Genomic DNA, 25012 nt, shown 5'->3' with positions numbered 1-25012 from the left:
ACTTTGTGAATTGTGATTCTACCATCTCTTTAATACTACCGATCAAAACCTTAGCTAATCGTGTTTCACAGACTATAAAAGACAATAATATTGGATAAGAACATATATCAATGAAAAGCACAAGATAAACTAGACACGAACTTCAAACCCCCCCAACCATCTCTTCAAAACGTACTCCTTCACTTTCTTCTCATCATTCCCAAACACATTACACATCGCCTTAACATAGTGAGATGGGAATTTTCCCGTTATCCTCACAGAGAACATGACGGAACGAGCCATGTCTCTGCACAACGTGTCCACCATAGACTCGAATGTTGACTTCTTGGGTTCGAGTGAAAAGCTTGGAGGTTGCGACCTGTCGATGTTTCTTTGAATGCAAGTTTCCTCAGGGTTTAAGGAAGAAGCAGATATAGCGAACAAGGTCACAAAGAAGACGATGATGTGCTCATGGAAGTCTTCATTGCTTCTTTCTTCTCCTTTTGCTTTTGTGAAGATACAAAGTGCATATACATTTATATATAGTGAGCAATGGGAGATTTGAAACTTGTTTCCCATTAAACTTGGCAGGTTTCAAATGTTTCATCAGTTTCACTTGGTATTATATCAGTTTGGTTTATATTGATTACACAAACGACAAAAAGCTTTACTATATCATTGATGTTATCGTCTGAACATTATCACATATAATAATGATCTTACTAGAGCTACTAATGCATCCGTTTTCACCTATTTGATTATTGTAGTCCTATTTACCAGTAATCTCCACAAGAACAAAACCCATTCTTGAAATGATGAAACCTTTTGTTGTCCCTCACAACTATTTTCCTTTCCATGACCTTGGAGATCAACTTCGCTGCATTGTGACAGTCCACACAAATCCTTAGGTTCTTGTAAACTCTTAGAGTTGTTCCCTCCGAAGTTTCAATCAACCCGTATGTAATGGCAAGCTTCTCGCTGTGTCCCCTTAACTGTTCAATCTTCTCCTCTTCACTTAGATCATGTTGTACTGAACTTGTGTCTGGTCTGTACCCCATCTTCCATATCTTCATCTCCAATATACTCCAAAGACTTTTGATTTCCTCAAAACCTCCTGAATAACTTTCACCAGCAACAAAGCTAAAAACCTTCCCGTTTAGTTCGATCCAGGAGCATCCAGCATCCTTTCGCAAACTCATCTCCCTCATCCTCTGCCTCACTTTTCTCACATCATCCCAATTCTGCATATAAGTTGGAAAGCAGAACATAATTCTCAGTTTTTTTTGGTTCTAGTTCGAATAATTTGGCAGCAATTTTCTCCCCCATCTCCAGCTTTCCATGGATTCTGCATGAGCTGAGCAGAGAATTCAAAATTCCAACGTCAGGTTCCTCAGACATCTCTTCTTCAGCAACCCTTAGCGCCTTGTCTAGTTGCCCTGCTCGGCCTAACATGTCAATGATACAAGCATAATGCTTTAAATTTGGCTTAAGCCCAAAAGAAGACTTCATCTGATCCATATATGTCAGCCCTTCATGGATCAGACCACTGTGGTTGCAAGCCGTAAGAACACCTAAGAAAGTTAAGTCATCGGGGTTGTGACCTCTTCTTTGCATCTCTTCAAAGAGTTTGATAGCCTCTTTTGCAAGCCCATGTATTCCATATCCCATAATCATAGCATTCCAAGATGCTCCGTTTTTCTCTTTCAAGCCATTAAAAACCTTTAACGATTGCGTTATAGAACCATTCTTGGCATACAAATCAATCATAGAACATGCAATAAACGCATTTTGCTCGAGGCGGCGCTTCAAAACGTAAGCATGTGCTTCTCTTCCCAGTCGAAGAGAAGGTAGCAGAGAACACGCACCAAACACAGTCATCATAGAAATCTCACAAGGCTGGATTCCATACAAAACCATTTGTCTAAAGTAAACCAGAGCTCTCTCAGGAAATCCATTCTGAAGGTAACCAGTCATTACAGTATTCCAAGATACTAAACTTTTATCTTCAATCGCATCAAATAATACCTGCACTTTGCATAGCTCCTCGCAATGAATGTATAGCGAAAGTACTGACATATAAACAAACGAATCTCTTTCCAACCGATTTCGGATTATAAAACCGTGCACTTCTTTTCCCAATCGCAGAGATTTTAGTTGAGAACAAGCTGAAAGAAGACTACAGACAGTAAAAACATCAGGTAACAATCCAGAATATTTCATCTGCAAATAGGCATCCAAAGACAACCCAGGATCACTGTTCTGAGCATAGCCACCAATCAAAGCATTCCAAGAATTCACTGTTTTACTCCTTATTCCATGAAACATACGCTGGGCATAACTCAGGGAGCCACACTTTGCATAAGAAGAAACAAAGGCATTGGCTACCAATTCATCGTGTATAAATTCTTGTTTTAAGGAGTAACAATGAAGCTCCTTCAAGCTCGGTAAGACTGATTCATTGATACAAACTGGCACTGCATTTAGAATGGTTACATTGTCCACTTTGACATCTTCACGTTCAGCCAGCATCTGTCTCAGAATATCAAACGTCCCATGTATGTCCCCTTCTGCTGAAAAGCCTCCTACCATTGTATTCCAAGAAACCACATTCTTGTTATTGTTCAACTTAAAGATCATTTGTGCATCAGTTATGCAACCGCACTTGGAGTACATGTCCATCAAGGCATTGATAACAACTAGTTCCTTGTCCAAGTTAAGTTTCACCGCCCACCCATGAACACCTTTTCCCACCCCAAAATCTCTTTCCCTTGCACAAACCGGCAACACAGTAACAACCGTAGCAACATCCGGCATAAACGCACCTTCTTCAATCATTTCCCCAAGAAGCAAGAAACTTTCTTCCGAGAAACCATTATCAGAGAACACTCTAATCATAGAGTTCCAGGAAACCAAGTTTTTCTCAGGCATTATATCGAACAGTTTCAAGGCGTAAGAAACAAAACCATGTGTTCCATAGAAAGACACCAACGCGTTACCCACAAAAACATCTTCAACCAATCCGGTCTTCAACACCATCCCATGAACCGCAAGCCCGATCCCAACATCAGAAATCCCAGCACAAGCCTTAATCACACACGGGAAAGTGAAATTATCCGGTAAAAGAGCAGTCTTTGAGATCATCTTGATAAACATCTCCAACAGTTCATGGTAAAGCTCGTTTCTTGAGTAAGAGCTGATAACAGCATTCCACTGAAACAGATTCTTCCTCGGCAATGCATCAAAAACAAACCGAGAATCATCGGGAGAGCCACACATGGCGTACATGGTGATCACACGGGTGCAGAGAACGTCATCGTTTCTTAACCGGGTCGAACTAGAAACCAGCTGGTGTATCTTTCTCCCTGTTTCAATGTCTTTTCTCTTCCCAGAAGCTTGTAAGAGAAGCCCGAGAGCTTCTCGGACAAGAAGAAACGCATCCGACGAGCTCTTGTCATCATCACCAGCGAATTCTTGGACAAGTCGTAAGGACTCGTTGAGGTTTCCGGTTTCACAAAAACTGGAGACCCGGCTAAGGAAATGATTGGCATTGTTCGAATTGGATGAAACGGCGTTGGTATTGTGAACGGCGCGAGTAAAGCTTGGCTTTTTACGGCTCCGACGATAATCAAACAAAACGGATAATTTTGGCAATGGAAACAGAACACAAGCCATCAGATAATAATAATAAGCTTACCTTATCCAAACAAAACACCTTAGTGTAATTTTAGAAGCTAACTCTCATTGAAACTTAGAATCTGTTTGGTTTCTTGTCTGAGAGTGATTTGATTACATTACCACACGCCATTGAGTGATTCAGTTAAAAGGAAGTCAGAAAGAGTCTTTTTGAGTAAACCAAAGATCAAATCATTTATAGACCTTTAACAAAATTGAATCAGTTATAAAGGTTCCATATTGCTGCTACAAACATTATTATCTAACTTTCTGATAAATTGAAACCACAATTTATAACTCTAAGAAGATGTGTTCATACAAAGAATCCGCCAATGCTGGAATTGCAAAAGGCATCAATCATCTAAGCAGAGAGAGTATCAAAACTAGTGTTTGCTAAAAAAGGTCGGTCTTTAAGCTTTGACTTCCACTTGCTTAGGAACATGTTCAGCTGGTACCAGCAACCCGAGACCAGTTTTACTATTAGGAGCTAAATGAGAATATGGATTCTCCTTATACAATGGATTCGATGTCACTATCCGCACACCAGAGTCCCTGCGGATTTCCAAAACCTCAGGCAAACCGTTGGAACATCCCTTGGACATGCCAACATCAATTCTAATGGCTTTATCATTACAAACACCGTTGATACCAGCGTCCTGGATTGTGTGTCCCATGATCATCCTCTTAACCCCAGGAATAGTGGAAAGAGCATGCTCAAGAGCTGCACAATCACATTTGTGAGCCATCTCTTCCGAGAATTTCCTCAACCAAACTACAGAGTTCCCTCCTCTACAATACGCAGGCGCATATCTTCCTCCTCTCAACCCGTTAATCCAGCCTCTAACCTCCTCGTTTATCCTCTCGAGACCATACTCAATGTGCTCAGCTAAAAGACCACCGTGAACAAACACTGAATCACCAACGACAGCAACAGTTTGATTCCTAGTCAAGAATCTCTTTGCAATAGGACCTTCAGGTCTCAACGCAGCAATCCTAGCTCTAACTCCTTCAAAACAGTCAGCTCTCATACGAGGGAAGCTCATTGGAATGCCTTCATAGATATCCCTAGGTTTATCCAAACCTCTGCATAAAGTCTTCATCTTGTTCCCTAAACAATACCAATCAGCCCAAATCTGAAACTCCTTTAAACCCTTCTTGGTAACATACCTAAAGTCACCTTCTACATTCATAATCTCATGGTTCCCATTCATAGTCAGAACCTTACCTCCCGATCTCTCAGCCTCTCGTTTCAATTTCTCTAAGAAATAAAGTATCTTAATCTCCTCTCCGCCTCTATCTAAGACGTCACCAACCTGAACAACCACCGTGGATCCACCAGTCCATCGGTCGGAAGAATCAATCAGTCCAGCGATCTTGAATGCTTCTCTAGACTTGTCGAGATCGCCGTGGAGATCACCGATGGCAACAAGACGCTCTGGTTCATCGAACCTCGTCTGCTGAGTCTCGTCCTGTGGGCTACGGTCTTGGGGCAAGAAGAAGCCGCAAACAGAGTAATCAACGAAAGTGTCGACGAAGGAAGAGATGAGATTGGGAATGCTTTTGCAGATTCCGCTAGGGTTTTCTCTGCTTGACATCTCCCCCGATTTGTGTGTCCCTTCCCGGATGACGACGAAACGACCAATCGCGTTTGGTCAAAGCACACGATGCTAATTAATAAGCTCTTTGCTTAATTTAAGCAGTCTATTAAAATAATACACATATAGATATGTACTATGTGTTGTGTCCTGTCGTTTCAGGTTGTTGGGCTTCGGATCTCCCAAAAGTTCTCTGGGCTTTCAATTGCAAAAGTTGTCTTACGAATTTTTTTTCATGTTAACGGAATAACAACAATATGTTTGGTTTTCCCTATTGTTTTCCTCAATAATTAGATTTTAATCCGATGACTATATTTTTTAAATTAAAAAATTATGTTATATTTGTTTATTATTTTATGGTTGTTTATTAATTTTGACCTTGTATAATTATAAAAAGTTATTGGATTTATCATGTAGTTTACCATGAAACATATTTTTTCTTTTATAACAATTTTTATGATTTTTAATAAAATGATTATTTTTTTTACTTTTAATATAGATGTTATAATGTTTATCTAGGTTTTGACTCGCGGTACACCACGAGCTTATTTCTTTAAATTAAAATATTTTAAAATAAGTTGTATATATATTCAGTTTTATCATTGGTTATAACTCTTAATCACCATTAATTTAAAGATTTTTGTTGTTACATGTTAGATAGTTGTTTGTCATCATCAATAATCAAAAATGAATTATTTTTGTCAGATAGCTAGTTGTGTAAAGATTTTATTAGATAGATTTGTTCAGTAATATTGAAGTATATACACTTTTAAACATATGCACGTTTATTATTGTTATTAGTTAAAATAAAATTAGATAATTTTACCATATTTGATTAGAAAGATATGTTAAATGATTTTTTTGAACCTATGCTCTTTGAATTAAAAATATTATTAAAAATAGTCATTTTCTTAGCTACTAATTATATTAGTTTCATCAAAAATATTGAACTAAAGATAACATAGGAAAATCAAATAAACTAAAATAAAAAAATGGCTACAACATTTGATAAACTAATTTTTTTAATTTTTTGATTTATTTGATTAATATACACGAAAAAAATAATCTTCTTATCCTTTGACTTTCATTTATTTCATTCATATCAATATCATAGGATTAATTGAATTAATACTTGTTTTTGGAACCGATGATTCCTAGAATTTTAGGCAATCAAAAATAAAAATTATAAGAAAAGGAATAATTATGATTTCCACATAATCGTAACATAAATTTAAAATGTATAGAATAAACTAAACCAAAAGAAACAAAACCTAATGAGAACACGGCCTCTCACAACAGTTTTGATCACGACGTCAAATCTATATCAGACTAATGAGCCTGGATATTTCCATAGAATAGAAAACTTAATGAAACCCATATATCACATTCCTATATCGTTTATATATAAAATAAATTTATATACAAATAGAATATAAAAAAGTTAACAAACGTCAAAGATATGTAAAAGAACTTGTACTGGCAATGAATTTAAGAGGCAAGAAGAAGATGAATACTGAATTACTGCAATGATGCGGGGCCAAAACCTTTATGTTTCAGAATCATTTTTATTTTGTTACAGAATGAAAGAAAAGTCAATAGATTGGTTTATGATGACGAAGGTTAGAGTTTGTTCGGATTTAATCTGTATATATAGGGGAGGAGAGGTTTAGAGTATGTTGTTAGGTTTGAAAAAAAAAAATATAAAAACTAATATTTAGAATATTGTTGATCCAAGTTTTAAAAGGAAACAAAAAATATATAAAAACTAATGTTGAGAATATTCCTGATCCGAGTTGTTTGGGAAGTTTTGATTTTTTTGGTTAAGATTGAGATTTTTACATTCCATATTTATCATGTTCATATATTAAAATGTGATGATGGAGAATATTTATGATTGATTGATGAATCTGTTTTTCAAAATTTTGCTGAAAATTAGGCATGCAGTCGAAGGAAGTTAAGAAAAATTGTAATAGTGTCTATATTTTTGGGTCATGTTCATATATTAAAATGTGATGATGCAGAATATTTATGATTGATTGATGAATCTGTTTATCAAAATTTTGCATAAAATTAGGCACGCAGTCGAAGGAAGTTAATGAAAATTGTAATATTGTCTATATTTTCGGGTATATATGGATAAAATAACATGTTCAATATTTTTTATAATATGCAAAATTATTTTGGAGGAGATTTCGGTAGATTAAAGATAGACTAATGTTAATATGCTAAAATTATGGAAATTAATGATTGGAGAATCTTAATTTGATTTTTTGGGTTATACAGAAATATTAATATAGATTTTGCAATTGTTTTTTCGATTTTGTGCTTTATTTTTTTTGAAATATATTAATTACAATGGTATGAGATGTAAATAATTCTCAACTTCAAACCTACTTTACTAAACCTACTTTAAACTAGAGTTACTCTATTACTCTATTTATAAAGAAATCCTTTATAGAAAAAAATAGAGTTCCTCTTTAAATAGAGGAAAAACTAGCCATCTTTATTTTAGAGGTGAAAATAGAGGTGAATTGGAGCAAAATTCACCTTTATTATTATAGAGGATCTCTATTATAGAAGAAAATATAGAGGAGTATTGGAGATGCTCTAAGGTATGTTACTTCTTTATCCGATATGTTGTTGTGTTGTTTGACTAAAAAGAAGCAAATAATATATATCCACTTATTTACAATTTTTGCATGCATCATTGTTGCAAAATTAAGGTATTTATTTAACTATTTTTTAAAAAAAACTCTGATTCATATGAAGAAAATTAAGAGTATCGGACAAAATGAAATGAGATGATGAAAACAATTTGTAAAAGAGAAGACAATCACTTGTCATCAAAACTCCAGCTATTCTTTCTGCTCTTCCATAATTTGATCATGAAGCCAGGCCGGACCTCCTAAAGCCAGATAAGACCTGAGTCGCCCATCACGTGTAACATTAGAAGCAATCTTTCTAGCCAAAACATTGGCTTTCCGTGAAGAGAGTTTAAAGGACACTCCCCCATCACTCGGACTACTCTAATGATCTTCTCCACCTCTGATCAGGACTTCGGCCATTTAACTAATTAGTATTGATAAAAAATAGAAAGAAGAAAAAAGAAAAAAGAGAAAAACAAACCCTAAAACTGATGGAAAACAATGGATTTTTTCCACTAGCTAGTTGGTTAAATAATAAATTATTGCGCAAATCCCTTTGTTACAAATTTTCAAATTTGCGTGCTATATGTCACTAGATCTTGTACTATACAAGAGATGCAGATTATGTACATTGTCACTAAAAAAACAAGGAAATATAAAACACACAAGATTCACTGCGAGTGTGTCCGTTGAAGATGTGTCAGTTTTCTGACAAAAAAAAATAAAAGAGGAAGAAGTTGTGTCAGAGACTCTGAGTAATATTGGAAACCAGTTTAATACTTTACTTTTAGAGCTCACCGTCGTCAACGCTCTATTGTTTGTTGTTGTTGTTACTTACTCGTGACTCTCCCTGCCAATTATGAAGGTTGTTGGACTAATTTATAAAATATCAAAGATTTGACACGCTTTAAGCGTTTCTTATTCTCAACAGTTTTTGTGACTTGGGTGAGATTCATTCACGTGAAAATTTTATTTACCCCACCATACACATATATATATATATATATATATATATATACAAAAAGAGGGGGACAACTACAAAATCTAATCAATTCGATAATGCCAATTTGTTTAAAAATATTTTCATCATCAGTCGCAATCATAATATATATATAAAAAAGTTTATAAAACAAATTGAGTGGTTTGTTATGTTTATGTGCCAATTTGGATAAGTCACGACTTGCCAAAGAAGAATGAGCGTGAGAGAGTGGGGGTCTTCCATTCTTTTTTTTAATAAGATTTCGAAAAAATGATATGGTTATTTGTATATTCATTCAAAATACAGAATAAAAGCACGTAAATTAAAAAATATTTATTTTTAAAAAATTTCATCAATCAAAAACAGTATTATATAATATAAAATATTAAATTAATTTAAAAGTTGCATAAAACTTGAAAACATCATATATTACAAAATAAAAAAGTATCCTATAAAATATTTTATATTATTATGAAATAGAAAGAATAAACGTTTTGACTTTTACTTCGCCTATTAACATTATTAGAATGATATTTTATCACATAATAGTAAATATTAGTAATAGCGGTATTTAATTTTAAGTTTCAAGTCTTAATTTTTCATTTAAATCAGTAACTCTTAAAAAATACAGTGGAAACAAAACTTTTATCCTTAACACTTTTTATTAAGAAAAAAAGTTATCTTCTGAAGCCATTATCCCTAATTATTATGACATCAGAATCCATTAAAAAAAGAAAAAAAAAAAAAAGAAGATGAATGCGGTTACCTAACATGAGAGATTAAGGTATAGTTTCCGTAATTATCCGAGTGGTCTCCATTCTTTAATTAGTTAAGCGAAAGTGACATATATAAAAAAACACATTGAGAACGCGTTTGCGTTTAACACGAAATGGCGTGCAAGCAAAGCTAAAAAAAAAATAAATACTAATCTTTTTAGAGGAATCCAAAGGAAATGAGAGAGCAATAAAATAATGATTTTGTTTGTTTTTTTGCTTCCAGTTTTCCAAATAAATTTCATAAACTGAAAGAGAAATAGAAAAAAAAAGAAAAAAAAAAAGAGAAACAACAGGCAGGAAGGGGTCCATTAATAACATAAAAAACATTGCAGCATTTCTCCAATTAGTCGACTTTTCAGAGATTGATTGATTCTAAAAGAGAGAGTTTTGAGACTTTTGTTTTTCTTTTAATCATATATAGGGGTAATGGATTTGAAGGGAGTAGTATAATTCGTTGTTAGATAGATAGAGATAGAGAGAGAGAGAGAGAGATAAAGGGGATGAGTTGTAGAAGAGTGCTCAAGTCGATACAAGCCTTGGCGGCTCATAGTTTACTCTTTTGTTTCACGCTTTTATTGGTGCTTAAGCTTGATCACACCGTCTCTTGCTCATGGTGGTTAGTCTCTTCTTCTTCTTCTTCTCTCATTTCTCTGAAATTTGGGTGCATGACTCAGTTTTTTTCTTTCTTCTGATTGGTTCGATTTCGATTTTTCATTTTGAGGGTTGGTGAATCGTTTACCTGATTTGATCATTTGGGGATTTTGGATTTTGGGCAGGGACCCTCTTTTTTTTTTTTTTTTTTTTATCTTGACCCCTTTGAATTTCGAAGCTAAAAGGTTGTCTCTTTCGTCATGGATGACTGTTTTTTTTTTCTTTCTGTACAGAAGAAAGTAAAGTATCAATTTTTTTTTTTTTTTTTTTTTGGTGGGTTGAGACAGAGAATTGTGAAAGCAGCTCAGCCCCCTTTAACAAATCACTGATTCTTTCCTTGTTTCTATTTGCCGTACAAAACCCAATGACGTCAATACTCTATTCTGTATAATTTTTTATTGCAATTTTTGGATACTCATGTCATGTATACAACATTTTGTATCAAATACTGTTAAAAAGTTACATCCTTTACAGGTTTGCGTTCTACTAAATGACTTCAGAGTTTATTTTCAAGAGGAGGATTATGACAATTTTAATCATGTTATGGATTCAGCTTTTCTCTGACCTTATATTGGTTACAGACTTTGATTAACAAAATTGATGTTTTTGGTGTTATGTAGGATGGTGTTTTTCCCGCTGTGGGCTTTTCATGCAGTTGTTGCAAGGGGAAGATTCTCTCTTCCTGCTCCTGCTGTTCCACGTAACCGTCATGTATGTTCTTTTTATGTTCTTACCTCTTTTAGCAAAAATGTTACTCAAAGTCCTTCTTATGAGTTTTCCACGTAATTGTCCTGATTTGTACATGATCCCTTTTGGTACACAGTGGGCTCCATGCCATGCCGTTGTCGCGACACCGTTGCTTGTTTCATTCGAATTACTCCTCTGTATATACCTCGAGAGTTCTTATGGTAAATTTCTTTCCTGTAACTTACTGATTTCTCACTTCAGGGGTTTGTTTGGGTGATAGTATTTGACTATTTGGCATTGGGATATCATTCTCAAAGTTTCGTCTTGCTACTACTGTTTGATTTGAGTTTTCGGATGATATGAATGTTTAAGTTGGAGGACATCAAAAACTAGTTTTTGTGTTACAATTTTCTTGATTCTGTATAAAGGATTTTTTTTTTTCATTTTCTCCCATATCATCGGTTTGTGATCTCTTCTATCTTAAATGCAGCTCATTGGCCACCAGCGGTGAGTCTGAAGATTGCATTCTTACCTTTATTGGCATTTGAGTTAACGGTACTGGTGGACAATTTGAGGTATTAAAACATTAACTGTTTGTAAAATTACTTTATTCTGTAACTTATCAAACAAACACAGTCGGTCTATGTGTCTGGTGAACACGTAATGTTACATCAAATAAATAAAGTTCCTAATTACTGCAAGCTGTATCTTCAGAATGTGTCGAGCATTGATGCCGGGCGACGATGACAACATAACTGATGACGCAATATGGGAGGCACTTCCTGTAAGTCCACACATGTGTTGCATAATTTATTTTTAGCCCTGAAGCTTGGTTCAGCTGTTTAAGTATTAGGAAAGATCAACCTGTCAACCATGAATGAAAATCCAGTTAACACAACTTAGGACTGAGAAAAGAGAACATTTTGACCAATTTCTGTAATTTTATAGTTTTCACAAACACAGGCTTGGGATTTTCTAATCTCTTGTTCATGGGCGGAGGAAGTTGGTCAGTACTCAATATAAACATTTAGATACTTTTTCCTTGTTGCCTGCAGCATTTCTGGGTTGCGATTTCCATGGTGTTCACGTTGGCTGCTACGTTCTTTACCCTCCTAAAGCTTTCGGGTAATACCTTCACTCTTGGATGCTTCTCTGACTAGCTGTATTACTGTATCTGTTTACCTGTTGAATCATATCTTTCACAGTTCATTTCGTTGATGGTATTATTGTGTTCTTATTCTACTTTCTTGTATTATTTTAAATACACAGGTGATGTAGTTGCTCTTGGCTGGTGGGACTTATTCATAAATTTTGGGTATGATGCCGTGGTCTTTCTTTGTTTAAGTCTTTAAGAAGCACTTGTCATTTTTACGGTTGTTGGAAATGATTATGTATGTAATAGATGTGAACATGTTGTGCATGCAGAATTGCCGAGTGCTTTGCTTTTCTTATTTGCACAAAATGGTCCAACCCAGTAATCCATAGAGGCTCACACGCCCGAGAGGCTGCGTCATCTTCCACCACTATCAGATATCTTGACTGGAACAGTGGCCTTGTGGTTGCTCCAGAAGAGGATATGCACCAAGATAGATTGTGCGGTTTGCAAGATATTGGTGGTCATATATTAAAATTTCCCCTTATTGTATTTCAAGTTCTCCTTTGCATGTATCTAGAGGTATAAACCACATCTCTCTCTTACTTATTATATTGTCTTTGGACAATACTGAAAAAAAGCAAACGGTTTAAACTTTCAGGGGACTCCTGAAAGAGCTAAGGATATATCTATTCCACTACTGTTTTCTCCACTATTCCTGTTGCAAGGCCTCGGTGTTCTTTTTGCTGCATCGAAACTCATAGAAAAGATCATCCTCTTACTGCGAGGGGAAGCTGGTCCAGGATTGTATTTTAGATTTGCATCAAATGCCCATGATTGCTTAGGATTCTTACACCATGGTTCCAGGTGATAAACACGTTTGTCTGTTTTTCCTAAAAGGTTTTGATTCACAAAATTTAATACTAACAGAAATCAGTAATGCTCTCACCCGCTCAGGCTATTAGGGTGGTGGTCGATTGACGAAGGAAGCCGGGAGGAACAAGCCCGACTGTACTTTGATCGAGAATCTGGGTTAGTTAGTATATCCCAACCTTCTATATGGTCGAAGAACAAAAAATTTAATGGGATCTGCTGAAGATTTCATTATAATATATGCTTGGTGCAGGTACAATACTTTCAGTGGTCATCCGCCTGAGATAGTCCAGAAAATGCCAAAGGAAGATCTTGCTGAAGAGGTGACTTTACTTCTCTTTCTTGCATTTTCCTTTTTCAACTCAGTGCTCTGTTATTAGAATTACTTAACTGTTGTTGGCATTCAATCCAATTTGATATCTTTAGGTGTGGAGACTTCAAGCAGCTCTTGGTGAACAAACCGAGATCACAAAATTCAGCCAACAGGAATATGAAAGACTGCAAAATGTATATGCATTATTAGTAATGAGGTTTTTTTTAACTCCTCTCTATCTATTTTACTTTTCCCTTTGGCTTAATCCTGTGTCCATGTGTCTTTTACTCCAGGAAAAAGTGCTGTGTAGGGTTTGCTTTGAAAAAGAAATCAGTTTGGTACTGCTTCCATGTAGACACCGCGTTCTCTGCAGGTAACTACTTAAATCATAGTATGAAAGTGTAGGCATTGGTTATTCAATTCGTCTGCAAGCAACTACCATATAAAGAAACTAGGAATCTATGAGGTCATATCTGTGTACTTAGTAGGCTACATGTATGAAATGCATATCTGGCCATAACTGACTCAATGTCATTGTTCACAATTTTTGTCTCTCTGCCAATTTTGTTGCAGACTCTGTGCAGACAAGTGTACAACGTGTCCAATATGTCGTATAGACATTGAGAAACGACTATCTGTATACGACGTTTGACTTTGTCTAACTTTGGCCCATGTTCGAGAGTAGGATTTGAGGTTGATGCTCCAGACAGACATTCCATTTTACCCAAACTGTTCCCAAAACTTCTGATGTTTTTGCTGAATCTTTTTTGTCTGAATCAGCATTAAGTATAAAGAAAAGTATAGATGTATACATATATGTATTTTTCTGAGGAAACCTCATAAAGTCTCTTACATACTTTAGCTGTAACATACAAAGTTTGTATATCAATCGTCTCTTTTTCATTTGTGTATTTAATTCTACTTTTCGTGGAAAGTGACACTGGCATAAATATATAAAAAAGACCATATCCATATATATACACTGTTCGTCTGTTCTAAGCCGACCTCTCATGAACAACATTACAAATAAGACACCAGAAACTCTATAAAAACCTAATTTCGTAGTTAACAGATGAGGTCAACCTGTTTCCATTTTCTTCTTCAGCTTCATCCCTTTCTTATGAACCGTCTGAGTCTGTGTCGGCTCCACGAGCAGCAACCGTGACATCACATAGGCCAAAAGCTCTTCACGATGGGAGAAGGTGAAGTCCAAATGAGCATACTCAAACTCATTGTATGAAACATCAACCCCTGAATCTCTCATCACTATGTAATGTTTCCTAACCATTGAAGGTCTAATCACTTTATCTTTCTTTCCGGCTACTAAATCCACAGGCACATCAATCAATCCGTAAAACTCCCCAAGATCAAGTGGCTCGGGAGACCCGTAGACCTCCATATTAGCTGAACTGCTGCCGTAATCAAACATCTTAAACTTACCGCTATGTTTAATCTGAGCAAGATGCTGAGCCACACAGAAGGATATAGCCGGCATATCATTCATGTTATAGTGAGGTAAACCCATGACTCCGACCCAATTCGAGCTATCTCCACCAACCACATAACTCATCAATGTCTGGACCAATCCACCAACAGCAGGATAGTTATGGAAATCTCGAGCTAACTTGTTGAGAAGCATCCGGAAAAACTTAGTGGGGATGTAGAAAGCGGGAACAATCCGTTTTAGTACAGGAGCCAAGAAAAGGAATGTGTACTCCATGAACGTGAAACACACGTTGGAGTCGTCATGGAATCCAGCAGGCGAAAGCAGGATCAGTCTCGAGAATCTGTGTGGTTTCTCTTCGATTCTACGGGTGATTACATACATCAGAACCGCTGCGCCGCCTAAACTGTGTGATACAACACAGAGCTTATACGGTTGCTCCTCTTTTACTACCTCTTCAATAGTAGGCTGATAGAGTTTCAGTTCTGAAGTTTTGATATCGTGGATCTTCTCTATCATAGCTGGGATATCTTCAGTTGCATGCTCATTGATGGAGTAACGCCAGAAACTGCATGATTTGAGGATCCATCAATGAAGAACTATACAAAATATCAAATCCATAAAGAAACAGCTTATTCTATACTCTACTTACTCTTTTGAGGATATGTTTTTGTTCACATGATCTCTTGAAACTAAACCGCGAAAGTTCCCTAGGAAAACATCGTAGCCTGGCAAGAAAAACAGAATAAAGTTATAAAACATATGGTAAGTTTACATGCATAAAGCGACTTGAGAAATAAGGAACTTTTTGGCGCGGACCTTGATCATAAGCAGCAAATGCCGGAGATCCAACAACACCATTTGATACCCATCTGAAAGATAAAGGTACAGATGAGAAACCTGACAAGTCAACAAAGAAAGAGACTATGCAAACTCACCCCATTGAAGAATCCATTACACCATGCTGCAAATAAACAGCTTTCCTTGCATCTCGTCTGGAAAATACATGAGAGGAAATTAATGAATACACAACAAGAGAACTAACTGAAACTGAACCAGAATAGACCCTATACCTTGGTATCCTTTCCAAGAGAAGACCATATCCATCTGAAGTAACAACTCGAATAGCTTCATACGGATACCTATCAAGTTTATAAGAGAAGTTGAATCAAAGGGTAAATAGTTGAGTAACAGCATAAGTATAAATCAAATGATGCACGACGCATCTTCTACACATTTTCCCCTTACCCAAGCTCTGTTATAACATCTTGACAAGTCCGAGTATCTGTATTGTATAAGCTCGTTGTGGTTGTGGTTGTGGTTCTTTCTGTAGGAGATGAATCGTTATCTCCTAGAATGGCAGTCTGCACGACTTCATCATCCGAAACATCGCCATAGTCTCCTTTAGAGCTGTGACTGTGATTGGAGGAAGAGAACCATGATAAAACTATTCCAAACGTTTCTGATGGAGAAAGAAGAAGATGTGCCGCCTTGTGAAAAAAATCAAATATTGTTTCTATAAAGATCTCGATACCAAGCTGAAGATCCTGAAAAAAGAGAGAACATAGGAGTGTGTGAGAAAATTTTCAAGAATGCGAATAAGTAAAGTCTTTAATACAGTCTATGAGATTATGTTCATCAACACAAACCTCAATGACTCCGCGTCTTCTATCAGTAGTTCGGTTAGGGACATCATGCTCTTTCCCTGGGATAGCTTTGCTAAAGTAAGGTCTAGAAGAATGTCCATACCTCCCTGGGCTCATAGGCAACATTCTTGAATTACGTCTACCAAAGAGACGTATAAGATACAACGGTACCCATAGAAGGATCCGGGCAGGTAGTAAAACCCACCAGACTATGAAAGTTATCCACTCTGTCCAATGGCTTTCGTAATTTGCAGGAAGACTAGCCCAAGAGCGGAGTGAGGTTTGAGACGACGGTGATGGAGGCGTGGACATGCCACCACTGTCGTCTTCTTCAGCAGAGGAATACTCCAAGCTTGAAGTATCAGAATCCACAGAGAGCTCGTGAATGAAGTGGTTGAAAGAAGAAACTCCACTGCAACCGCAGAGAAATCAGAAGAGAGAGTAGAATTAAGCATTACATGCCAGTATACAAGGGCAGGCAAAAGAGAAGTGTTAGAGAGAGATATATATACTTATGCATCCAGCGTGGTAAACGAGGTCCACGTAAAGTAGGCCTAAGCTCCCATCCATGAAGACCTTCAAGAATATTGGACTTTCCAGGCAAAAGTGTCAAGAGAAGTGCAGAAACTCCATTAATGCATCTTGCAAAGTTGTTCAAAGACTCATAAGTCAAAGTTTTCACCGACCTGCACTAAAAGGAAAAACAAAAATCATAGTAAGCTTAAGGAATTTTTAGGCAATATAAGCATCATAACACCACCAAGTTTCAAAGTAAAGATACTATTCATAGATACAAAGAGAAAAATTATCACAGGACTTATAAGATACCTTTTGTTCTGTTCGAATAAATAACAGCAAAATCAGAATACTTCGAAAATGAATCCCCCAAAATCTCAAGAATAACAAAAACCAGAGGTTCAACATTTGGCATCTTCCATATCCAAAATCAAATATACAGACCTTAACTAAGGAAACACACAAATACATATCTAAATTTATAGAGAGAGAGAGAGAGAAACTAAAGCATGCAACAAAAGCCAAATCAAAATCACTAAACGTGGACTGCTGATGACACTAATATAATAAATAAAGCTCGAATGGAACAGAGAGAGAGAGGGACTCACTCTTTTGTAACGGCAAGAGCATTATCGACGATCCTCTGCATGATTTTTGTTTTTGGGTCTCTCAAATATAAAATTTTCAAATTACCCAGAAGAAGAAAACAAAAGAACAAATTTCTGGAAATGAATAATTCAAAATCGAAATCCCAGGAAAACTCAAAAAGGCGTAATCGAGGATTGGAAAAGAAAAAAAAAAGCGTTTTTTTTTTGTTGTTGTTGTTGAATGTGAGAGAGAGAGTGTGTTGTGGGAGATTGAAACCCAATAAATGAGGGAGGGGGGGGGGGGGAGAACGACGGACGGCGAGTCTTGCCGTCCAAAAGAGAGAAGGTCGGCAGACGTTATTCAGAGAGAGAGACGAGAGAAAGGGTGACACGTGGGTAAATATAAGTGGATGAGGTAGAATGTGTCATCTATTGGATTTTGCATGCGGATATGGGAGACATGACACGTAAGTCTGTTGTGGCGTAGAAGTTACCTTCCTTTTTTGGCTTTTTCTTTCTTTCTTTCTTTCTTTCTTTCTTTCCTTCTTACCAATGTCGATTACATATCTTGTGGTTCAAAATTCAAATGTTTAGAGTTATGTCTTAGATATTTTCAAGGGAAGACCGGAATTTTGCAATTTCGATGTCATTACTCCTTACCATTTTGAAAGACACGATAAAGCTGCTTATTAGATTCGGTTTTTCTTTCTTAAAAAGGTTCATTTATTTTATTTCGTTGATTATATATTTTTTTCCCCCGAGTAAGTAGTATGTGGACGGTCCTGATTGTCCGAAATCTTCCACGTGGTTTCCATTCTCTCTTTTTTATTCGCTCCAGTAGAGATAACTTTTTGTTTTTTTTTTAAAAATATTTATTACCACCTCACTTCTCCACGACAGTGATTATTAAAATATTTAAAATAGTTTCTGTGTCATTTTTCTTAACGTTGAAGACTTGAATTACAGGATTACATTTACAGACTTTATCTATGTTCTACTTTCAGTTATTTATTTTTTATTTTTTACACAAGGGAAAGATTTTATTAAAACCCAAGAAAAGTGATCTCAGGTTATTACAACGCAAGTACAAGATACAACAGAAGGTAAAACTACTACTGAAAATTAAAACCACCTGAAACATTGGGTTAAACCATAAGATACTCCAAAAAATTACAGGAGTTGGGATGACTTTAACGTTGAACCCATAAAAGGCTAAAGCAGCCGAATGTAGTCATGGTCATCCAACAGCAAACTGCTTAAGTAATTGCTAAACCCAAGGCCATCATGCCTACTCTAAGTAAGATCAGGGCCGTGCCTATCGATTAGAAAAAAAGGTATTTGCCTCAGGCCCCAAAGTATATAATTTTTTTGTGTGTTTTTTTACTCATAATTATAGAAATATGGTGTATCATTATGGTTTTGGGAGTCTTTTTATTTCCTAAACAACTCATGTATGATTTCTTTGAATATATTTATTTATAAAAATATACAAAAATGAAAACAAAATCTTAAATTGTGAAATATCAAGTAAGGTCGTAAAATAGAAGGAAGAAAAGATTAAGAGAAGTTGGTAAAATAGTTTATTGAAATAGAAAGTAAAGCTTTTTAGATTTTTTATTTTGTTTCTGAAAAATTTCTATAGCTTTGAATTGTTGATATTTATTTTATTATAATTTTGAATTTTAATATTTATTTATTTTCATAAAATATATTAAAATAACTTCTAATGTTAAACTCGCGTTAAGCTCCGACAAACCTGGGCACTGCACTGAGTAAGATCTATTCACACCAAAAAGTTAATCTTGACAGAGTTGAGTTGAGTGATCAAAGTGGGTGAGATGGATGATGATTTGGGGGAAGATCCTTATCTTGGTTCGGTAAACTGGTTCTTTTCTTCAAAGGGAGTTCTTGTTGTGGATTAGCCTCCAGTCTTCTCTTTGAACATTCTCCTGCTTCCAACTTAGTTGGCATCTTGGGAGAAGATTCACACGCTAGGTTAGATCCTATAGACTCGTCTTTCCCAGAAAGTAAGGACCTGATCGCTGATTGGGAAGTGGAATCGGATTTTCCTGAAGCATAACAGGTACTTGAGCAGCGGGACTTAATTGTTGAGAGATAGGAGCAGAATCTGAATCCTCGCTATCATGTCTTCGTTGATGAACCTAATTATCTTGGTTACGAAAAGGATTAGGATTCATAGGTTCAAAGGGGCATCTCGATGTAGGGTGCATGATCCTGCAACAGTTAGTACAGATTTTTTCCATCTTTTCGTACTGGAATCCAAGCATGGCTCGATCCCCCGATTGAAACCGCGCCCTTCTGAAAAATCTAAACCGGTCAGTTATGGAAACCCTGATTTTTACTCTGATGAATGAAACTTGTTTGGTAACAGAGTCTTCAAAGTCCATCTGCACTATTTCCTCTAAGGATCTCGCGATCCTTCTGATAGCTTTGACAGAAACAAAGGATAGAGGCAACCCCCTGATTTGAACCCAAAGATCTAACGAGGTTAAGAAATACAATCTTGGTAAGTCATCCCAACGTTGCAAGGCTGCAAACCAGTGATTGAAGCTCCATGGTTCACGACGTAGCACTGATTGCAGATCACTTTTTGACTGAAACCTGAATTGGATAAAACGATCATCAAGAACTCTGCCATGGACCGAAGATGCTAGTCCCCAGATAGTAGGAAGGTTTGCCGCCACCTCAAATAAGTTTTGATCCATTGGATTGAGTGGCCTGGCAATCAAACTTAACATGTTGCTTGCTACAACATCTTCATAGTCTGAGCTTGGGATTAAGAGTTCTGGATCATCTCTTCCTAGTGGTAAGTTTTGTATCTCGTCCCACAGGTATTTCTCCATTGGGTATCTCCAGAGAGGAAACTTTGAGGTTTAAGCTTAAGATGTTGAAAAGGGTTATTTATATGAGGAGGTGAGGTTAAGAAAGAGAAAGGAAGGCAAAAATCTTTTATTTACTGCAAATTTATCCGATCAAGGAAGAAAATATCACTGCAGTAGAAACAAAAAGATTGAAAGGAGCGAGATAAGATGAAAGGAGGATAAGGTAAAAAACAAGAGAAAGTCAACTTGTTGAGATAGGAGCTGAGAAGGGACAAAAAAACGTCTATCACACCTCTTCCCAGATATTTCAACTGTGGAGCTAAGGTAAACCTTCGAACCAAGACAAACCTATATATTATTCTGTTTTTCCAGAAGGAAAAGACTGTTAAGCCATTTTGGAAATCCCACAACTACGTAAGATTGGAAAAAACCTTTTTGAAGCACACTCTGAGCAATACGGTTCGCTCCTTGATTAGAATATGAACTTGCAATCTCCATTTTCCATTCATTTATGAAACAGAGTTTTCTTCTAAACTCAGAAGCATAAAACTGAAAGGAAGGCCATTCTTGAGGATAGGTGACTACATTAATCATGTCAAATGCTTCAGAAGAGAAGATCACCTGATTTATCTTATGAGAATGCATGCTCTCAATTGCCCACATAATACTCTGATATTTAGCTTCGAGCATGCTTGTAATATTTGAGAATGAGCGTCGACTATGTAGTCTAACCTGGCAATTCCAATCGCGTAGAACCCAGGAAAATCCCCCATTGTTAGTATTTTTACACCAAGCCATTCCAATGTTGCATTTCAGCCAATATTTAGGAGGACTGATCCAGTCTATTGGAGCTTTCCCTCTATCGAAGACTTTAGAACTAGCCTGATCATTTGCTAATCCTTGAGCGTTAACCCATAACATTGCTTCCTCTCGTATTTTAAGGACCAAAACCATTATATCATTGGATTTTCCTTCAAAGAAGAAATCATTCCTATGTTTCCAGAGGTACCAAAGTATCCAGGAAAAACTCCTTCTAATGTAATGAGGGATTTGCTGATTCTTAACAAAAGAGAGTAGATAAGAGATATTAGCAAATTCAGAATCCATGTCAAACCCATCTGCAAGACTTGGGAATTCCGACAGAGCCCAAACTTGTCTAGCAATGGTACAAGAGAAAAGAACATGGTTAATAGATTCTTTTTCCTGTCCACAAAATTGGCATCTCAAGTCTGTTTTTACTCCTCTACTTTCCGGTCTTTATGCTACCGCGAGTGCTCCACTTAAAGCTCTCCAAATGAAGTTTTTTATTTTTGGAGAGGTGTGTAGTAACCACACCTGGGTCTTTAGTTCATTAATAGAGGGTCTCATTTCCGCTTCAGAAATCAGTGTTGGTTTATTCAGATGACTTGCTAGAGTATACCCTGTTTTGACTGAGTAATCTCCACTCTTAGTATGTATCCAATTCCAAAAGTCTGAGTTTGATGTCACTGGTTTGTGCTCTAAGATAATATCCACATCTCTGGGATAAAATAAAGTCTCTAAAGTAGAGGCATTCCAATTCAGCGTGTAAGAGTTGATTAGATGAGCTACCTTCAGGTCAATATTTATGAAGATATTTTTCATTAAAGGAAGTCGTCTTCTCCCTTCATTTAAGAGCCACATATCAGACCAAACCATCATATCCTGTCCATTACCAATCATTCGTTGAAGTCCTTGCAGCAGAAGGTCTCGGCCATGAAGAACACTTCGCCAAATATAAGATGAACGGTTTCCTTTTCCTGCTTTTAAGATCTCAGAATTCTCAAAATATCTACTTTTCATAACCCTAGCAAACAAGCAATTTGGGTTTTGTAATATCCGCCAAGCTTGCTTAGCTAATAATGCCTGATTAAAAGCCTGCAGGTCTTTGAAGTTGAGTCCACCTTGAGATTTCTCCAAGCATAGCTTATTCCAGCTTATCCAGTGCATTTTTTTTTCTTATGTTCCATTGAGTTCCACCAAAAAGTAGACATTGCAGAAGTCAGTTTTTGACAAGTTGTAATGGGAAGCTTAAAACAGGTCATTGCATAGACAGGAAGAGCCAATGCAACTGCTTTCAAAAGTATTTACTTGCCTCCGAGAGATAGGTTACGTTCAAACCATCCTGAGAGCTTTGATTTCAATCTATCGAATACATAGTCGAGCATGTCTACCTTTGATCCACTAAAACATTCCGGTAGACCTAGATAAGATCCTGCACCTCCTTCCTTGTGAATACCCGTTAAAGTCTGGATAGAGAGTCGAGTTTGCTGATCGACTTTAGAGCCAAAAGTTATCGATGATTTGTTGACATTAATCCTTTGTCCAGACATGTCACCATATGAGCGTAAGATAATTTGAAGATTGTGAACTTGGGAAAGAGAAGCTTTACAACTAAAAAGACTATCATCAGCGAAGAGAATGTGGTGAATAGATGGCCCAGAATTAGAGAATTGAATGCCTTGAATTGATCCAGCCGTTGTCGCTCTGTTCATCAAGTGGGTGAGACCTTCGGTACACAGAACGAAAAAGGAAAAGGGAAATAGGGTCACCCTGCCTCAACCCCCGCTGAGGAGATATCATACCATATGATTGATCATTTAACAAAACAGAGTAGGTAACTGTAGAAACACAAAACATTATCCACTTGACCCATTTATGATGGAACCTTAACGCCAATAACAATTTCTGCAGATAATTCCATTCTAGTCTATCAAAGGCTTTAGACATGTCAGATTTGATTGCTAAATACTCAGAAGAAATTAAAGGATGTGTTCTCAGGACATGAACCATTTCATGAGCAATTGATATGTTATCAGAAATCAAACGCTTGGAGACGAAGGCTGACTGAGTCGGGGAGACCAATCCTGATAGAAGGGGTTGTAACCTTGAAGCTATAATCTTTGATATAATCTTATAAAGAACTGAACATAAACTAATTGGTCTAAGGTCCGACATTAGAGTGGGGTTCCTAACTTTAGGAATGAGACACAGCTGGGTGTAATTCCATTCAGATGGAAAGGAACCAGAGTTAAAAAAAATTCTGAACTTCCTCTGTAACCTGGGGACCTATGATGTCCCAATATTTTTGATAGAACAGGCCAGTCATTCCGTCAGCTCCCAGAGCTTTAGTAGGATTGATTGAGAATACTGCCTTTTTGATCTCTCCAGCAGTCACTTTACTGATTAAAAAATCATTCATCTGAGCTGAAACTTTCGGCTGAAAGTCATGGAACAACCAATCAAAATTTCCTAGATCAGATGATTGAAAAAGATCCTTGAAATAGTTGATAGCAACCTCTCCTTTAGAAGCCTCTGATTTTTTAATGTTGCCATTGCCATCCATCAACGCATGAATTATGTTTCTTGATCTATTTGCTTGAACAGAAGCATGTAAAAACTTCGTGTTACAGTCTCCTTCCTGTAACCATTGTTCCCTACTCTGTTGGCTCCAATAAGTCTCTTCTTCTTGGTGAGCTAAGAGCAATTGTTTCTTAAGTCCATGGACATGGCATAGGGAAGGAAAAGAAGAAGATTGTTCTATTTCTAAGGCTATTTGAATCTGATTGATCTTATCCAAAGAGTTGACTTGGTTCTCTTTTTTCCATTTACTTAGAGCTTTCCTACAGTTACGGATCCCATCCGACACTGAAGAAGGAGAAAAAGAGTAATTGGTGAACCATGCTGAGCAAATTGCTTCTCGGACTAGAGGTTTATTTAAAATTTTTTTATCAAATCTGAAATTCCCTCTGTAAGGATTGTTTGAGGAGACAAACTTGAGAAGAACTGGTCTATGATCTGAACCTCTTTTTTCTAAGAATTTCTGATTAGAAGCTGGAAATAAATGAAACCACTTTTTATTTCCAAAACATCTATCTAATTTGCTTTGGATCCACAAGTCATTTCTCCTACCTCCCCCCCCCCATATGAAGCTATTACCATAAGAAGGTAATTCAGTCATGTCACAGGTTCTAAGCATGTCTGCAAAGGGTAAAAAGGATGCTTCACTTTGCCGTGGTCCTCCTAATTTCTCTCCATTGTGTAAAATTTCATTAAAGTCGCCTATCATATACTAACTTTTTTTTCAATTTATTCCAATCCTCATTAGCTTTTCCCAGACTATTGATCTAGAGGTAAACAAAGGGTCTCCATATACATACGAGACAAAAAAATCTAGAGAATCAAACTTAACGTGAAGGTGTAGAAGATTTTTATCCACAGAAACTAAAGTGATATCAACACTGCTTTTCCAAAGTAAAGCTAAACCTCCATTCTTACCTATAGGATTAATAGTAAACATCCTATCATACCATAGTCATTCCTATATATTTATCAACACATTACTATTATTCATAGTCTCTATTATAAACAAAATCTCTATTACGTATTTCCCTGAAATGTTCTGCTTTCAGTTTCAGTTGACGATATTTGTCCCAAAAAAAAAAAAAAAAAAGATATTTGCTACGTTTTAACCGACTTTGAAGTTTGAATATGTTTTAACACTCCAGATCTGGTCAAAGGTATTATTGCTATTTGTAACTTTGATTGAATTTGAAATTAAAAAAGTTTATGTATTTCTCTAACCTTTTTAATATAACTTCCGCTCCTTACTATATTAAAAATATAAATGTCCAACACTTACTATTTTCATAAAGTACATCATTTCAAGCCAAGATTCGTTTAGATTTTTTTTTT

At 36.4% G+C, this 25012-nt stretch overlaps 3 protein-coding genes and 2 pseudogenes across 8 annotated transcripts; 1 reads left to right on the top strand and 4 right to left on the bottom strand.

Annotated features, from left to right (window-relative positions):
* Window positions 1-28: 28 nt before the first annotated feature.
* Window positions 29-563, bottom strand: LOC104740544 (uncharacterized; annotated as a pseudogene). The gene has a single exon (XR_015579464.1). The product of XR_015579464.1 is annotated as an uncharacterized LOC104740544 (transcript).
* Window positions 564-635: 72 nt separating this feature from the next.
* Window positions 636-3770, bottom strand: LOC104740543 (pentatricopeptide repeat-containing protein At1g18485 pseudogene; annotated as a pseudogene).
* Window positions 3771-3819: 49 nt separating this feature from the next.
* LOC104740541 (shewanella-like protein phosphatase 2) lies at window positions 3820-5343 on the bottom strand. Its single transcript, XM_010461165.2, has one exon. The coding sequence runs from the start codon at window positions 5244-5246 to the stop codon at window positions 4062-4064; it is 1185 nt and encodes a 394-aa protein (XP_010459467.2). The 5' UTR covers window positions 5247-5343; the 3' UTR covers window positions 3820-4061.
* Window positions 5344-9601: 4258 nt separating this feature from the next.
* LOC104740540 (uncharacterized) lies at window positions 9602-14166 on the top strand. 2 transcript variants are annotated; one of them, XM_010461163.2, is made up of 14 exons: window positions 9602-10262; window positions 10918-11008; window positions 11121-11205; window positions 11475-11559; window positions 11699-11768; window positions 12040-12109; window positions 12254-12299; window positions 12410-12659; window positions 12739-12944; window positions 13035-13109; window positions 13204-13273; window positions 13377-13457; window positions 13557-13636; window positions 13837-14166. In XM_010461163.2, the coding sequence occupies exons 1-14, from the start codon at window positions 10147-10149 to the stop codon at window positions 13913-13915; spliced, it is 1404 nt and encodes a 467-aa protein (XP_010459465.2). In that variant the 5' UTR covers window positions 9602-10146; the 3' UTR covers window positions 13916-14166. The 2 variants fall into 2 exon arrangements, with proteins under 2 accessions (XP_010459465.2, XP_010459466.1); XM_010461164.3 differs by having other exon boundaries at window positions 9742-10262; window positions 10772-11008.
* A 19-nt stretch (window positions 14167-14185) lies between these two features.
* Window positions 14186-18167, bottom strand: LOC104740539 (uncharacterized). Of its 4 annotated transcripts, none has more exons than XM_010461161.3 (9): window positions 17478-18167; window positions 16866-17039; window positions 16357-16765; window positions 15956-16254; window positions 15781-15849; window positions 15646-15702; window positions 15527-15579; window positions 15360-15435; window positions 14186-15275 (listed from the first exon to the last, which is right to left on the bottom strand). In XM_010461161.3, exons 1-9 carry the CDS (start codon window positions 17516-17518, stop codon window positions 14342-14344), a joined length of 2112 nt encoding a protein of 703 aa, XP_010459463.1. In that variant the 5' UTR covers window positions 17519-18167; the 3' UTR covers window positions 14186-14341. The 4 variants fall into 4 exon arrangements, with proteins under 4 accessions (XP_010459463.1, XP_010459464.1, XP_019091734.1 ...); XM_010461162.3 differs by having other exon boundaries at window positions 16866-17044; window positions 17478-18040; XM_019236189.2 differs by lacking the exon at window positions 17478-18167 and adding an exon at window positions 17182-17315 and having other exon boundaries at window positions 16866-17044.
* Window positions 18168-25012: the final 6845 nt, after the last annotated feature.

This window comes from Camelina sativa, chromosome 14 (genome assembly GCF_030686135.1).
Source record: "Camelina sativa cultivar CO46 ecotype springtype chromosome 14, ASM3068613v1".
NCBI classification, from domain to species: Eukaryota; Viridiplantae; Streptophyta; class Magnoliopsida; order Brassicales; family Brassicaceae; genus Camelina; species Camelina sativa.
The sequence above is the reverse complement of the archived record's forward strand: the minus strand, read 5'-3'. Positions and strand labels throughout refer to the sequence as shown.